The 17900-nt window shown below is 33.3% G+C and overlaps 1 protein-coding gene across 15 annotated transcripts in view; it reads right to left on the bottom strand.

Annotated features, from left to right (window-relative positions):
- LOC143190643 (disks large 1 tumor suppressor protein) overlaps positions 1-17900 on the bottom strand; it is a 676624-nt gene that overhangs the window by 30424 nt on the left and 628300 nt on the right. For all 15 annotated transcript variants that reach the window (XM_076395120.1, XM_076395122.1, XM_076395121.1 and 12 more), the window contains 2 exons: positions 1583-1796; positions 145-299 (listed from right to left, as the gene is read on the bottom strand). In XM_076395120.1, coding sequence (XP_076251235.1) covers positions 145-299; positions 1583-1796 — 369 coding nt within the window. The remainder of the gene's footprint in view (positions 1-144; positions 300-1582; positions 1797-17900) is intronic.

Below are 17900 nucleotides of genomic sequence, written 5' to 3'. Positions count from 1 at the left end.
ATATTAGGCTATTAATTTAAAATTATATCATTTCAAAGCTTCCACATGGTTTTTTATATATCGTGTATTATTAGTACATGTACTTGTAACACAACATACTTTAAAATCAATAATACAAAAAGGCAATATACTGAATTGACTCACCTTACGTATAGCGACCTCTTTTGGGATGTTCTAAGCAAGGTGCCACCCGTAACAGGGTGCGCCATCTGCTGTTTCAGATCATTGATCTTGGCCTCGAAACGATTGTACTCCTCTGGTCTGTACTGGACGCATATTGTCACGGTTTGACTAGTACCCTAAAAGAAAAACAATGTCAGTTTCGTTGTTTCGTACACCGCCCAAAAGAAGATGGCCGTTATTTTACCAGACAATATTTGTAACAAGTAATTGTAATTAACCAGTGGGGAAATTAATGTTGACTTGGGTCTTAAAATACACAAGGGCAGATCAATATTTTAGGTAAACCTACGAAGTTCGAGGACTTGTTGATTTTGTCGATATACAAACTCATTTAAACAGTTATTAATTAAGTTTCAATGAAAGAACTGATTATTTTACAATGTGATATTTAATAAAACACGTAGCAATAATTGAATGTCCAATAAAGTTTTTAAAATACATTTTGATAATATCTGAGATAGAATTAAAAATATTTGACCTTGAAAAGGAAGACATTTTTAGCATTCAAACATTTTTGAACACATTTTTCATACATATTTTTACATATTTCGTCCGTCTTTCTAGCAATATGGCGTTATCGTGTCGAAAGGAAGATATTGGTTTGGTAGTCAACCAAGCCATGTTGAAGCTACTACAAGTACTAATCACAAGGCTCTATGTCTGCTGAGCCGTCTGGGCGCGACAGATCTCTCCATTCGAGCGTTGTCATACAAGTGGATGACTTGACTTCTATAACTCGCTATTGCTGGACTTTTTTGTAACAATACGTCTTTAAATTTGTTCAATTAACGTCAGTACATGTCTGCGCAGGTTTATTCGATTTGAGCAACTCATCACTATTGCTGCTTGGGATTGTCGTTGAAAATCCAGTTTTCATTGCCAAATGCATTATGTCACAGAAAATTATTGTTATTTACTTGGAAAACAATAAAATGGAGATGTTGAAACGGCTCAAAATTATACTATCAGCCAATTCGTATGACAGTAACTTTCTTCCCTTTTTGGATTTTTCTCTAGAGTATGTAAACATTTACAAACAGTTGATTCATCAACTCCTAAGCTGTCTGAGAGTTTCTTGAGACTTGGATCTGAGACACCACTTTTAAATCGTTGAAACGAAAATTGGCAATTGGGATATGGCGAAGCAGCTTCACCTTATGTTTCCAAAAGTGGATGATGACGTAGCAGATTTCTTCAAATCAAAAATAAACATGGTAATGAATGTTAAAAATGTAATTTTGAACATATTATGATTAGAGTTTATTTATCCTGAATAAATCTATGATAGTAAGTGGAAAATTGTTATTTTATATAGATAAAGGCAAAAAAGTATTAACGAATTTATTAAACTTAATTACGTCAGAATTGTCGCATCATGCAGAGCATATTCGACACTTACTTTGAGAGCTAGAGCCGCTTCCTCGTGAGTGGCGTTCCTCAAGTTGACGCCATTGACGCTGATAATTTGGTCGCCTCGTTTGAGTTCGCCGCTGAGATCAGCCGGTCCTCCGGCTAGAATGAACGAGATGAAGATGCCCTCGCCGTCTTCACCGCCGACAATGTTGAAGCCGAGGCCGGAGTTGCCTTTCTGGAGAGTGACGGTACGCAATTCTCTGTAACAGAAACAAAATATTAGAGCTCCAAGTCATGGTGCCTTTTAGGGTATTAACATTTTCTTGAGAATCAGCGATCAAAGTGTTACACGAACATGGTGACAACCAGATAGGAGATCGGTACGACCTTCTACTATCCGTTCACTTTCGATACTAGTTTTCATCATTTTATAATTATATATTATCATGTATAAAAATACATTAATAATATACAGCTGTTGGTTCTAATTAATACCTTATAAGGTATTAATCTTTGCAATATTTGGCTACTTCATAGTAACTAACGTGAAGATCATATCAGAAAGGATCTGGTCTTACACAATATTGTTAATAGCCTGATTGCGATGTCTTTTTTGGATTAGATTTTATACGTTTACTCTAAATACAAACAAAGGACTATGCGGTTTTATTAATTATGAAGCACGTATAAAAATAAATAAGGATTTTAATTCTAATCTAAATTTCTAATGATATTTCTATAACTCTCTTCTTTTTTACAGTTCTAGTATATGTTGGAGCTAAAGTCATGGATTCTTTTACGATGGATTTAATTCTGCAGGATTAAAATAAGGCAAGTAACATTACAATTACAGTATGATAAAAGGGAATTGAATACTTTCGAAAATTATGTAAACGGAGAAACTAAGACTCTATACATAAGACATAGCAAAGAATTAAGTTTATTTTCAATCGTCCATTGATTGTATTTAAATCGTTCTCTAAACGTCAGTAAAGTTATAGTTTGAAGTTGTGACGCGACGTTTATTCATTGATTTTCAATAGTTAGTAACAGCAAACTATTTCATTGCATTCATCCCACTGGGAAAACTTAGATTTATTACTGAGCTAATGTTCATTAACAGTAGCGTGATATTCGCCTATGCAGATATTTAGATTTTGCATGAAGCATGTGAATAAATGATCATTAAATAACCAATGGCAATTATGAATTTTAATGATATCCAAACGTAACAAGGTCACTAGATTCACCAAAAACGAGTCAGTAATAGTTGTTATATAGTACGACTAGAATATATACAAAAGAAAAAAGAAAAAAATTGGCTATTTGGAAGAAAATCGGGATTCCTGTACATAATATGTTGCTGTTGTACAAGCAGTACAAATACTAAAACTTATATGGGCTTATATAGTTCAATTATAGGTATATTCTCAGAGAAGTAGTATTTTAGAATAAAGTCCTGATGCACCCAGGTACAATTACTTACACTGAGACCTTTGGATTCCAACTGTCATAGAGGAAATCAAGGGATTCGCAACAAGATATGGAGAAATAAATAACTCTCGGAATGCACTGAACTAGGGTACAGACTCACAGATGTGTAAATATGCAGTGAAGTGTATTAATGGTAAAAACACTAAAAAGTGTTATTAACTTTTCTTTTATTTTATTAGAGAGTCAGTCAAGGATCAAAGGGTCTTCCTAGATAAGTATCTAGTAAAATAAGTATCTACTCTGGTTGAAAAAAAACTTTGCGTTAATTAAAAGTTTTTGTTTTAAACTGTAGCGAATTGAGGCATGTCGAATTTTACATCGTGGAATAACGGTCTACAAAATACCCAGAAATATAATCCCAGATGTTGAACACGGGCGGGGTGCCAATTGGAACCCGACACCGAATAGCTGGCGGCAACCCCGAGACGTTTATCTGGGATATTATTGAAGGGTATTTCGGTCATTCAGTGCTCAACCCTCGTTTGGTTAAGACGTGCCACCATCGACTGCCCAAGCCTCGTCTTCAGGTAACTCCGCTGCCATCCGTTTCATTATTTGTATTTTTTATATTGTTTTTATATTGCCAATAAATAACGGTCACATAATGTAAACACCACTGTTTCATTTCGATTTACCTCCATTCGCCGAGCCACATCATTTTACCCTAAAGTGGTGACCCCGACGTGATCTTTCGCAAAATTGGGTTTGGACTCGTGAATGGAGGGTACGTAGAAAATGGTGTATTTTACGTGACCGTTATATTTTTTTTTTGTTTCAAAATTTTAAATATTTTTAATTCGATTCGTTTTCAATTTTACCTTCAAGGTTCATTTTCATTTTATTCAGATTAATTTCATTATTTCCAATTCATTTTTTTAAATTTTTTTTTGTCAAAATTTTTATTTCACAATCTTTTGGAATATTTTTACGTCACTTGTTCATCAGCGTCTCGGCAAAACATTTCTTTCGGCGCTATGTTTAAATCATAATGTCTTCCTTCGCTCGCCGTCTCCGTCATAATGGCAGATATTTTGATTTAAAAGGCTTTGGGCAGCTTCGGTCGGATACCGTCGTTATTTGTTTTTTATGAATTAACCTAACGTATGTGACTACGGATTAGTCACAGAGCAGCTCCAGAAGCTAGGTACCGATTGCAGTCACCGTAGACTCGTTATGTCTTCGCCGAAGTACCAGAATTGCTAACGTCTCGTCGTCGAAGAAAATAAGCTACCACGTCGTCGAACAGTCGATCCTCCCACAGCGTCGATTACGGGAGCCCTGTCTGAAGAATAGCTTGTTTTTAACGTCGTCGATGGACCACATTCAAGTGCCAAAGCGACGATGATTTACACAGCACATTTTGTTTGGTATATGTTTTTTTTTGTATTTGATATTTTTTGCAAACATTTTTGTATTTTTGTTGAAGTAATTTTATGTAAAATTCTGGCAGGGGAGTATTGTAGCGAATTGAGGCATGTCGAATTTTACATCGTGGAATAACGGTCTACAAAATACCCAGAAATATAATCCCAGATGTTGAACACGGGCGGGGTGCCAATTGGAACCCGACACCGAATAGCTGGCGGCAACCCCGAGACGTTTATCTGGGATATTATTGAAGGGTATTTCGGTCATTCAGTGCTCAACCCTCGTTTGGTTAAGACGTGCCACCATCGACTGCCCAAGCCTCGTCTTCAGGTAACTCCGCTGCCATCCGTTTCATTATTTGTATTTTTTATATTGTTTTTATATTGCCAATAAATAACGGTCACATAATGTAAACACCACTGTTTCATTTCGATTTACCTCCATTCGCCGAGCCACATCATTTTACCCTAAAAAACCATACACGTTTGCTAAATCACATACGTATATAGCACAAACAAGACTCAAAGAACAACATACGTAAATATATACAGTGTAAGCAACTTTCTGGCCACACAACTTCAAAGTTTAGAAATTTCTTATAGAAACTTTAATTATATCAAAACAACCTATATAATATAATCCTTAATGCTTGGCAATTTATATCAGTGAGCATTACGGTGATATAACAATTATCAGTCTGGAACGATGTATATAATATTATACAATTTTCTCTTACCACATAATCATCGTGTTCTTGAATATTCTAAACAATATGACATTGATATGCAACTTTGCCTGATAAAACGTCACTCCTCTCTCAACAGTTAAGATAATCTTAGTATAACTTACTCGCAAATATCACTGATCAGTTTATCAGTTATCAAAATCGCTTTAAATATATTTTAATTAGCATATTCAGTGTAGATATGTGAAAATTTTATAAATATATTACGTGAAGTAGTTTTCTCAGCATATCAATAAAAAGTTACCTTTCGTGTTCATGCTTATCTTAACCATTAATACGACTTGATAATTCTGATTCCAAGTAGACCAGAGAGCACATTCGATAATATCCAAGCATAATTTCGCTTTCGGATGTTTTAGATGTTATTGAGAAATATTTTTATTTATAGTTCGGACGTCCTTTGTTAACATTATCACAATTATCAGATACCATAAATAAACGTTGATATGAATATATACGTTTTTATCAATGTTTATAGTAATTTTAAACTTTTTAAAAATTAAACAGAAAAAGCAACATTCTTCTCATTTGTTTATATATTATAAGATATACGCATTTAAAAACTGACAAGCTATTTTAAAAATATTGTACTCTACTGACACCAGTTAATGACAGCTAATTTTAGAGTTACAACCTTTATTCTGGTGAAATTGAAGGCAGAAAATTGAAAGAAAATTGAAGAAAAAAGGCAGTGTCTTGGTATTGGGTGGGTTTATTGTATCTTGTAAAAGTTTAAAGTCAATCCAAACGACAGAAAGTAAAATAGTAGATGTTTTAAATTTGGTAAAAATTATTCAGTTGATGGTATGTATACTATATAATAATTAGAGTTTATGTGTAGTAAAGTCGGTAGGTAATACATGTATCTAAAAGATAGGCTTTAGATCTAAATAATTAATCAACATGTTACAACGTTTAAAACAGGTCAATTGAAAAGTCCCCGGCGTACCGTAGTAAAACACATTTTTTTTGGCAAAATTAGTTTTTTTTATTGAACCCAATTCTCTTCAAGGGTGATACAATTTTTCGATACCATTTTTGTAGAACGATTTGTTCTTTGCTTCAAAATAGGCCTCAGTTTCGGCGATCACCACTTCATTCGACAAAAATGTCTTCCCAGCGAGCATTCTTTTGGGATCTGAGAACAATCTAAGAATGAGAGAAATAGTCGTTGGGGGCCAGATCTGGAGAATACGGTGGATGAGGAAGCAATTCGAAGCCCAATTCATGGATTTTGCCATCCTTTTCATATCGTGCATTGTCTTGGTGAAGCAGCACTTTCTTTTTCTTGAAATGCGTCCCGATTTCGTCCTTCAAACGGTCTAATAACGCTATGTAGAAACTGTTTCTGTTGATGGCCCTTCCTTTTTCAAGGTAGTCAATGAAAATTATTCCATGCGCATCCCAAAATACAGACGCCATAACATCGCTAGCCTACTGTTTCGATCTCCCACGCTTTTGAGCGGATTCATCGTGTGCAGTCCACTCGGGTGACTGTCGATTGGAGTTCGGAGTGAAATGATGGAGTCATGTTTCATCCATTGTCACATATCGACGCAAGAACTCGGGTTTATTACGCTTGATCATCTTCAAACACCGCTTTGAATCATCAACTCGTCGTTGTTTTTGGTCAAAAGTGAGCTCGCGCGACACCCACTTTACACAGAGCTTTCTGATAGCTATATATTCGTGAATGATATCATGTACACGTTAAGTTGATATCTTTAGAGTGTCTGCCATTTCATTCAATTTCAATTTACGGTCATTCAAAATCATTTTGTGGCTTTTTTAAATGTTTTCGTCGGTGCTCATTTCACCACGTCTAAACTTAGCATACCAATCCTTGATGGTTGATTTTCCTGGGGCAGTGTCCGGAAACTCGGCATCAAGCCAAGTTTTTGCTTCAACTGTATTTTTTCCCTTCATAAAGCAATATTTTATCAACACTTAATAAAATGCATTATTATTAACAATAACACAATAATTCACATTAACAAAATGCTTCACTCAAAATGCTATAATTCACAAACTAATGATTCGACAGCTGTCAAATTTATACACGCATCTTTTGAGGATTAGCGCTAACTAAAAAACATATGGATTTAATTCTAGTAGCGCCATCTATATGTCAGGCCGGGGACTTTTCAATTGACCTGTTACAAAACCTATATAAAAGAGTTAAGAACTCGTTCGGTATTTATCTGGATTTTGTTAAAATAATAAGTCTATACAAATAAGTTACGCAATCAAAATTTATTCAAAGTTCCAGAGTAGTGTTCTACATAATAATATGTTATCTTGAGTCAAATAATGTATTGTAAATGTCACTGATTAAATATATTCTGCGAATATAACATTTAAAAATGTTAAACTGTAAAGAACTACTTTCTCACAGTTGGTTAATTAATTACGGAAGGAGAGTCGCAGTGAGAGCGAAAGGTAAACCAAACCACTGATAACACATCTCATATTGAATATTCGATATTAATTCTATTGGATATCGAATTTGGTTCCTTAATTGTATTAGGTGAATAGCAATTAATATTCAATAGTGACACAAATTTTCTCAAACCTGAGTTGAGGCCGTAGGCAATTATGACCAAACTAAAACGGTCCAAATGGTAATCTGGTACGAACATATTAAAACTGTGAATGTTATAATACATAATAAAATAAATTATTTAAAAAAAAAGAATTATATCAAATAAAAAAGGAATGCTTTATGACTTTCTGTACCAGGATTTTCATCATCATCTAATTGTGGAGATACGTCGAGTAAAATCGGCAAGTAATACAATAATTAATATTAATTCCACCAAATGGGGAGGGACATAAGTACAAGAATATGACCTTCATACAACATTCACTTGATAGCTCATAATTATCATTTATTTAGACATTTTCAAAACTTCTTAAATACCACAACTTTCTCTAATAAAGAGTCAGTTAAGTTAAGTCAGTTTCTTACTGATGAGCATCATAAGTCCCATGAAATAATGAAGATAAAACAAAATAGAAATATACTCGTATAATTGAATAAAGTTTGTTCCCGATTTGTGCTGAATTTTTTTTGTCAGTCGAATATAGAAAGTAAAACTGAAAATAGTTATATAAAGCAGACGAGACACTAAGCTTATAAAATCCAGGTGCAGTTTAATCCCTTTTTTGGATCTAAATATAAATCTATATCAGATTCTATGACGTGAAACCAAATGGGAAACTTGAGTTAATCCAAACGGTGTGAGGGTTTCTTATTCTTAGTAGTAACAATTTAAAAAGGAAAATAAAATGATGAAATGACCAAAAGAAATTTAATATAATATAAAAAGCAACTATTAAAATGATTGAAAGGTCTAAAGTGAGTGATTAGGTATACTATATATACTACGCAATATATAGTACATTAAATTTAGTCCCAAAATAGACGTACTTGAATTTCAAAAAGGGCGGAGCTAATTTAGTCAGAATCTAATTTTAACATATAGGGTGAAAAATAACCAGATTAACTAGTAAAAAAATCAATTGGTCACATATCAATATATCGATCAACACAACAAGCAATGAATTGCTCCATTATTGTTACACTTTTTTATAGAACGATTAATATTTGTACTCAATATAGGCATTTATTTTTACTATAATGAGTTAAATGCAGTCAAGAGACATTGAAAGGTATTTTGCACGTGTAAAATGCTGCTTCAAGGACAAAATTGCAAATGCTTTTTGCATAGCATTGTTGCTGGTGATGAAAAGTAGATCTATTATGATAATCTAAAGCGAAAAATCATGGGGACCACCTGGCTATGCATCCACATCAGCGGTAAAGTTGAATATCCATGGCTCCAAGCTAATGAGCATGGGATCAGCTTGATGTCGTATACTATGAGTTGCTAAAACCTTAAAAAATCCATCAATGGGGATCGTTATCGATTACAATTGATGCTTCTGAGACCGAGGAAAAATGGGCGGAATACGAACAAAGAGACAACAATATTATTTTTCGGCATGACAACGCTCGATTACATGTTGCAAATCGGTGAAAGTGTACCTGGAAACATTAAAATGGGAAATGCCACCCGCCGTATTCTCCAAATTTTGCTCCTTCTGATTACAAACAGTTCCAACATAAGGGTCTTGACATGTCGGAGCAGCGCTTCACTTCTTATGAAGATACCAAGAAATGGGTCAATTCATGGAGAGCCTCAAAAGAAACATCATTCTTTCGAGATGGAATCTCTAAATTGCATGAAAAAAATTCACATTCACATTCATCACTTAATTTAATTTTAAGACAGACACCAACTAATTCCAACATTGTATTACTCTAAAATGGTTTAATTATTTATATTTTTTTTAGAAGAGGCGTTTAGAAAAAAATAGATGAGCTGATATTGAAAATCCAATATGCAAAAAATTATTCAAACAAGGTACGAATAGACAAAAAAAAAACATTAAACGAATAGAAAGGCTGACACCGTAACGTTTTTCTCTTTGTACTGTATGCGAACATCAATGAAATCGTTCGAGGCGGCGGCACCGACGACTTCACGTCCCGGAGATGTGAAAGTCGAAAATTTCTCGTTTCTAATTAAATTTTAAAGGATCTCATTGTCGTCCGAATGTAAATTCCCATTTTTTCCACCGCCCGTCTAATTGAAATGGTACGCCGTGTTGGACAAGTGTTCTGATACGATCTCAGATACCACACATCGATGCTCTGTCGTATTCTAGTACTGACTAGTTGAACAAAAGATCAGCTATAATAAAAAGGTCACCTAGATAGATAATCTAGTAGCGAAAGTACACAATGAACGAAATCATTCATGAATTTCATTCTTGAATAATTCTTAATTTTGATTCCACAATACTATCTTAGATTTTAGCTAAAAAATAACATTTAATTATCAAAGCCCCTAATATTCCATTGTTTTAAATGTTGTTAAAACTTTTTCCTTTAATATAGATTTGTCGGGTAAGATGTCGTCACCATGTCGGGTAAGATTATGTAAAGAACTATGTAAATACCGTCCTTAATCTACCCACAAGAAAAGGTCATTCTAAAATTATTCTGACATTTTTGATATTTCGATGAATTTGAGATACTCAATCCTATAGATATCACAGTTGAATTGACATTTAATTTAAGACTAAAATTATCACTATTTTAAGACTAAAGGGCATTTATTGAGAAAATCGATACAAAATTAATAACATTAATAACGAATAAAAATTTTTTAAATAATTTTGTAGGACTTTTTCTCATGGCATACACGAAATAATGGATGTTTCTTCGTGTTACAGTGAGTTACAGTGAATTTACAGTGATTCAAAATCATTTTGTGGACGTGGTAACCTCTCTTGGGCGTCCACTGCGTTCACCGTCTTCGGTGCTAATTTCACCACGTCTAAACTTAGCATATCAATTATTGATGGTTGATTCTCCTGGGGCAGTGTCTGGAAACTCGGCATCAAGCCAAGTTTTTGCTTCGACTGTAAGTTTTTCTTTCAAAAGAAATATTTTATCAACACGCGCAATTCCTTTTTATCAATTTTTTTCACAATAACAAAAGTTGCTTCACTCAAAATGCTATAATTCACAAACTAATGATCCGATAGCTGTCAAATTTATACAGACATCTTTTGAGCCATCTACATGTCAGACCGTGGACTTCTCAATTGACCTGTTACGTCGCTCATTTTGTTCAATTAATGTTGCTAAATATCTGTAGTACCTGTTTCATTTGGTTTTAGCAGCTTGTCGTAAGCTACACCTTACTGATCACACCAAATGGACCGCAAGACTTTGTGACTATGAATATTCCGCTTCAATGTCGATGTGAATAGGTCTCTTTGACTTAACCTATGACTTCTTGTACTCGAAATTGTCATAGTATATCCACTTGTGATCGCAAGTGACAATTCCTTATTTCTTGGTAAGCAATGTATCCGCAATTTTGAAAAGGTCTGAAATGACATTTTCAATGACTTTAAAATCATAATTCTAAATCCCTGAAATTAAAACCGACAATTGATATATATGATCAAGCTGCATCACCTTAAGTTTCTGATGGGTTGCGATAAAAAAATTCTTCAAATCAAACAGCAAAATAATAAATGTCAAAAACACAATCTTGATCATTCCATGATTAGCACTTGTATACACGAAATAACTAAATAAAAAGAAAACTTTGGTTTAGAAAATTGTTAAAAGCTAATTTAACAGTTGCATTCATGCTTCACACTTTTGCATATATATATATATATATATATATATATATATATATATATATATATATATATATATATATGCATATATATATTTTCTCACTTTGATTATTGACAATTCACGATGCCGTGGAGAAGAAGACGACCTGACTTAGGTCGCCGCAGTCAATTAAATCTGCGAAGAGCTACCTCACGTGTTAACCGCACTGATGACCAGAGAGAGACAGATCAAGAAAATAGTTGTATTGATATGTCAGAATTGCATTTTTTAGAGAGTGACAATGAAGTAGATAGACTTAGAATGCAACGAATTCGTGCACATCAAACGCAACAACAGCGAGCACGACATAATGAAATTGAGCAATTCCGCACACAATGCTCCTGTGATCCTGAAATGTGTAGATGTTGTAAGCCTTAAAATACAGTGGTGAATCTACTGAACAAGATTAAATAATATTTTTAAATTCAATTCGTCTAAGTAACAAATAAAAAAATTATCATTTTTCACTGCAGGTGCTGAAACCAATAAAAAAGTTAGTGCTATGAATTTATATTCATACAGACAAGATGAAACTGCAAATGTGTTTACGAAGCAGTTGTTAGACATTGGAAATAATAAAGTCGCAGTGGATACCTCGACCGGATTCATCATATTACCCACAAATTTTTGTCACATCACAAACTCAAAGGAGGAGCTTATTCAGCGTGTTTTCCCAGATATAGCTCAACAGTTCAATAACCATAATTGGCTGGGTGAACGAGCAATATTGGCTGCAAAAAAATAAAGAGGTCGAGGATCTCAATGGGAACATTCAGAATTTTCTTCCGGGACAGTTGGTTTCCTTCAAATCAGTCGATACCGTTACGAACCAGGACGATGTAGTTAACTACCCCATGGAGTTTTTAAATTCCCAGTGAATTGCCTGGATTACTACCTCACAATCTGCAGTTAAAACGCGTAACATTAATCAACCCCGACTGTGCAATGGAACAAGACTGGCTGTGAAAAAGATAATGAATAATGTTATTGAGGCAACAATCATAAAGGGAAAATACAAAGGAGAGGATGTCTTGATCCCGCGTATACCGATGATTCCAACAGATTTACCATTCGATTTCAAACGTTTAAAATTTCCAGTACGTTTGGCATTTGCGATGACCATAAATAAATCTCAAGGCCAGTCGTTGGAAGTTTGCGGAATCAACTTGGAGTTTTCCTGTTTCGCACATGGACAATTATATGTCGCGCGTTCGCTCGTCGGAAAACCGTCATCTTTGTTTATTTACGCGCCACAAAACAAAACAAAAAGTTTATGAGAAAGCTTTAAATTGATTAACAAATTGTATCATAACTGTGTGTGTCGGTAAATATCTAATTGAAACCTTATAAATAGCCAGTATTGCAAGAAAACTCACAAAAATCACAAAAAAAATAATATAATTCAATAACAAAATCGAATTTTATCATTAAATAGGAAAATGTGCAAAGCTAACTGATTACTAATTTTAGAGTTTCCAAATTCATTCACAATTTCATAATACTCAATGATACGCTAATATTCTAATTCTAATTAGCATCAAACAAAAACATAATTGTGTTGAAAATAAAAGTTGGAAATAATCAAAAACAAAAACTCTCCTATTTTATCGTATACAAGGAAGTAACTGTTGATCGCAACGGAAGAGAATTACGCACACTAAGTACAATTATGTAACGATTATATAAAGGTTGCGTCAAAGGCGAATCTAAATTTAGAAGTAATTAGGAACCGTACACCACTTATCAAAAAATAATAGCGATAATGGAGGTTAATCACTTTAGAGCTATAATGTCGCACTAAAACTGTTGGGTTTCTTCCAAGTTTAACAAAATTTCACTTAATAATTGTCCGTAATTATTATTGCCTGTATATTATTAATAATTACCCTATAATTATCTTCAAAAATTACTTTGTTGTCTTGTTTAATTATTATCGTATCGGGTTACTTTTTTTACACATTTTAAAAAGTTCTTTCTTAACAGTTACCTGAACTACACCTTAATTTGTTTAAGACTTCCACTTAATGAGAAGACCCTGATACGAAGCCCTCGTCTCGTTATCTTGACCACCTTGTTATCAAATAGTTAGTTACGCATTTCTCAAACCTAAAGTATGAAATGATTTAATTGAATTTCACTTTTACCGATACTTTTCTAGCAATTAATTATATAAAAATGATTAAGATTAAGAAGACATTTATTTTGTATAAAAAAATTTTCAGATATATATATAAATTTCTATAAAATATATCTATAAAAACTAACATATCTACTAACAGTCGAATTTGATCTATTTAATATATATGTGTGGATATGTTACTGACTGAAACAAAAGATAATGATCTATAGAAATATGGATTAAGTGCTTCTAACGTACCTTTATTATTATTATTATCTTATATAAAATCGGTTCCGTGTGGCTTTTGACATATTTAATACCATCCATTATTGTTACATAATATTTAAGTTAGTTTAAAATAATTGTATGTCTTACATAACTACTTATATCTTATATAATAAATAAAGAGTATATTTTAAATGTGTTTCGAATAAAATATACATTTCGAAATTATACAAAACTGCGGTGAATCTTATAACAGGTCAATTGAAAAGTTCCCGACCTGACAAATAGATGGCACTACTAGAATTAAATCCATATGTTTTTTGGTTAACGCTAAGCCTCAAAAGATGCGTATATAAATTTGACAGCTGTTGGATCATTAGTTTGTGAATTATAGCATTTTGAGTGAAGCAGACCAGACACTGTCCCAGGAAAATCAATCCTCAGGGATTAGTATGCTAAGTTTAGACGTGGTGAAATGAGCACCGAAGATTGTGAACGCAATGGACGACCAAAAGAGGTTGTTACAGACGAGAACATTTAAAAAACCACAAAATGATTTTGAATGACCATAAATTGAAACTAAATGAAATAGCAGATACTCCAAAGATATCAACTCAAGGTGTACATCAAACCATTCCCGAATATTTGGGTATGAGAAAGCACTGTGCAAAGTGGGTACAGCGCGAGCTCACTTTTGACCAAAAACAACGACGAGTTGATGATTCGGAGCAGTGTTTGAAGATGATCAAGCGTAATAAACCCGAGTTTTTGCATCGATATGTGACAATAGATGAAACATAGCCCCATCATTTCACTCCAAAGTCCAATCGAGAGTCATCCGAGTGGACTGCACACGATGAACCCGCTCCAAAGCGTAGCAAAACACAACAATCGGTTGGCAAGATTATGGCGTCTGCATCTTGGGATGCGGATGGAATAATTTTCATTGACTACCTTGAAAAAGGAAGAACCGTCAATAGCAACTATCATATAGTGTTATTGGACCGTTTGAAGAACAAAATCGCCGAAAAACGGCCGCATTTGAAGAAAAAGAAAGTGCTGCTTCACCAAGACAATGCACCGTGTCACAAGTCAGTGAAAACAATGGCAAAAAACCATGAATTGGGCTTCGAATTGCTTCCTTATCCACCGTATTCTCCAGATCTGGCCCCAGTGACTATTGCCTGTTTTCAGATCTCAAAATGCTCCGGATGGAATGCTGGGAAGAAATTTTCGAATGAAGATGATCGACGAAATTGAGGCCTATTTTGAAGCAGAGGACAAATCGTACTACAAAAATGATATGATATCGAAAAGTTGGAGGGTTGCTATAATCAGTGTATTCAATTGACCTGTTATGTATTAAACATAGACAGCAATAATTAATATAAAGCATTCAAAGCAGTCAGAGAGGCGGTACTTGGTTTACCTAGGGACGTATGCCTCTGAGAGTTAGTTTAACAGGCGAATATGAAATGGAGTTTCGTGGACTATTTGGCAAAAATATATTTTTGTTCCAAAAAGTATCAACACTTTTCCATTTAGTATTATTGAGTTATTCAGTGTGTACTAACGCTAATCACAGAACGCTCAAAATTATTAGAACTGTAAATTAATTTAAAAGAATTTATAACAGATGGTGTGTAATAAATTGTATCGGGTACATTTGCAACCAACTTAATGTTGAAGTCTCACTGACAGGTTTCACCTTTCAGTATGTGTAATTTCGTTGAAGTGTAAACAAAAAAAGTGTTTTTTCAGTGAGTTGAAAATGTCTGAATTTGTACCAAGTAAATCGCATTCTCGGGAAGTTTTACTTTTTAGACAAAAAGCGTTCTGTACAGAAACTGACGATGACTATTTGAAAGCATTACTCGCTGACACAAGAAATCATTTTCAATCGCATGGCACTGACTGACATAGTGACAGTTGGTAGCAGTTAAAATAATATAGTAAATAGATAAATAGGTTTAGGAGGTATTAAACTAAATTGTGTGTGTATAGTAGAATATAAAATACGTGTAGTAGATAGGTTAAAGGATTTTATTGTTTACTTTTATTTAGTTATTACAACGATTATTATATACATATTTTATTTTAAAACGTTTTTTTGTGTTAAAAATCTAAGTTTGATTATTATTTACTCTTTAGTGAGTTCCTTTTTTGTTTTAAATTTTTTTGTTAAAAATATTTTTGAAGAAGTCTGCCTCTGAAGCCCATGAACTATTTCTAGAAAACTATAGTTATGTTCGTCATATCCTATATATTCATTTTGGTTTCAATGATTAAAAAGTTGTGATTTTGTAGTCGATGACAAACAATGGAAAATACTTTGATTAATATATATTGTATCAATTTTTCTCAAGAAGTTCCTTATTAAAGTGAAAAAATGATCACAGTAGAATGATATAGTCGTTTTAGAATAACTATTTCAATATAGTTATTATATTATAAACTATATATTATATTATAAACATATAAATGCAAGGAAGGCATGGAAAACATCATTAACTATTACGTCATTATTAATTAAATAATCATTAACATTAATTAATTAAATACTAGCATCATCGAACACTAAAAGAAAAATTATTACATTAGATGTAGCAACTTAAGTAAAATCAAATGAGTTTGTCATATTCCTCATTTTCCTTCATTTTTTATCATTACCAATTTTATCAAATCAAGTACTGTCACTGTCAGAAAAGTATAGCAAATGACGAACATTTCATATAATATAAACACTACTTATGAAGTAAAATAAAATGCAAATAAAACTAAACTTTATTGTTACCTTTTCAGTTTATTTTTGTTCTTGAACTTCCTACCCAACGTGGCCAGTCCTGCTCTGATCGGTGACTTTTCTCGATCTTTTTTCGTCATATTTATTCACAAATACCACACCGTTCAACACTAACCGAACCTTACTAGCGCAGTTCAACAACAGTCATAATTTTCCTTAAAACGGAAAAACGACGATATTTTCGTTCGAATCGCAGGTCTTCGGTACCGCTTGCGATAAAGGCAAACGAATTTAGGTCAATTTACGAGCGAATTTCGTGGCCTGAAATGCCAAGGTTAAATATCATGAATCACAGTGCTTGCGGATTGTCATTGAGAAATATTGCTACGTAGTTTAAACAAAATTAAGTATACGCAACGACATCTCTGTTGACGGCGTGCTTCCAGTTTCCCAGCGCGAATATTTCTGCTGTTGATTCTAATGATCATTCATGTGGATTAATTAAACAATGCGTCATGATGTTTTCATTCCGGGAAGATAGTTCGCAAAGTCCAATTAATCACACTTAATTTGACATAATTTAATTGTATTAATAAAATTGACCCTGAACTAACTAAGCTGTAATGAATCAAATTACGTGTAAAAACCAAGAATATTTTGTCAAATATATTAAATGTTGGAATTAACCTTTTACAAAAGACAGTGTAGGTAATGCAATGTTTCCTCCAAGAAAGTGTTAATAAAAAACAGCTGATTTTAAATATATCTCATTTGATTAAATTTAATTTTATTCTTAAATATAATGTTTTTGCATTGAAAGGATAAAATTGATATACAAAACAAGAAAAGGCTTCAATCGCCAACGAAGTTCAGCAATGAGCATTTCAAGGAATTACTGAATGACAAATCGTACCAAATACTCATTAAATAATTATCTCTATATAATTGGGTGTTTAATATCGGCTATGTGATTTTTTTTATGAATACAACAATTTCGAGCGTAAATAAAAAATAATGGATTAGGCGAAGAGACTTAGAAGAGCATAAGAAATCTAAATAAATTCATAAATTGCAAAATGGGTCGACTCATAAAATATATCTAAGTTGAAATATAGGAAAATGAACTGGTTAATTGGAAGAAAGTCACAATTATCAATACATAATAAATTATTATTATACAAGGAAGTATTAAAACCTACATGGATCTACGGAATTCATTTATGCGGATATTCCACGAAAATCAATGTAAATATAATACAAGTTTTCCTGAACAAGTCCTAAGAAGCATAGTGAGCGCATATTATAGAACAGATTACTTATACCTAGACCTTCAGATGCCGACTGTTACTCAGGAAATCAAGAGAATCGCAAGGAGACATGAGGAGAGATACCATGTTAATATCGA

This window comes from Rhynchophorus ferrugineus, unplaced genomic scaffold (assembly GCF_030347505.1).
Source record: "Rhynchophorus ferrugineus isolate W39M unplaced genomic scaffold, kcgeb_rfMv2 rfM2, whole genome shotgun sequence".
NCBI lineage: Eukaryota > Metazoa > Arthropoda > Insecta > Coleoptera > Curculionidae > Rhynchophorus > Rhynchophorus ferrugineus.
This window is presented reverse-complemented; position numbering and strand designations above follow the sequence as displayed.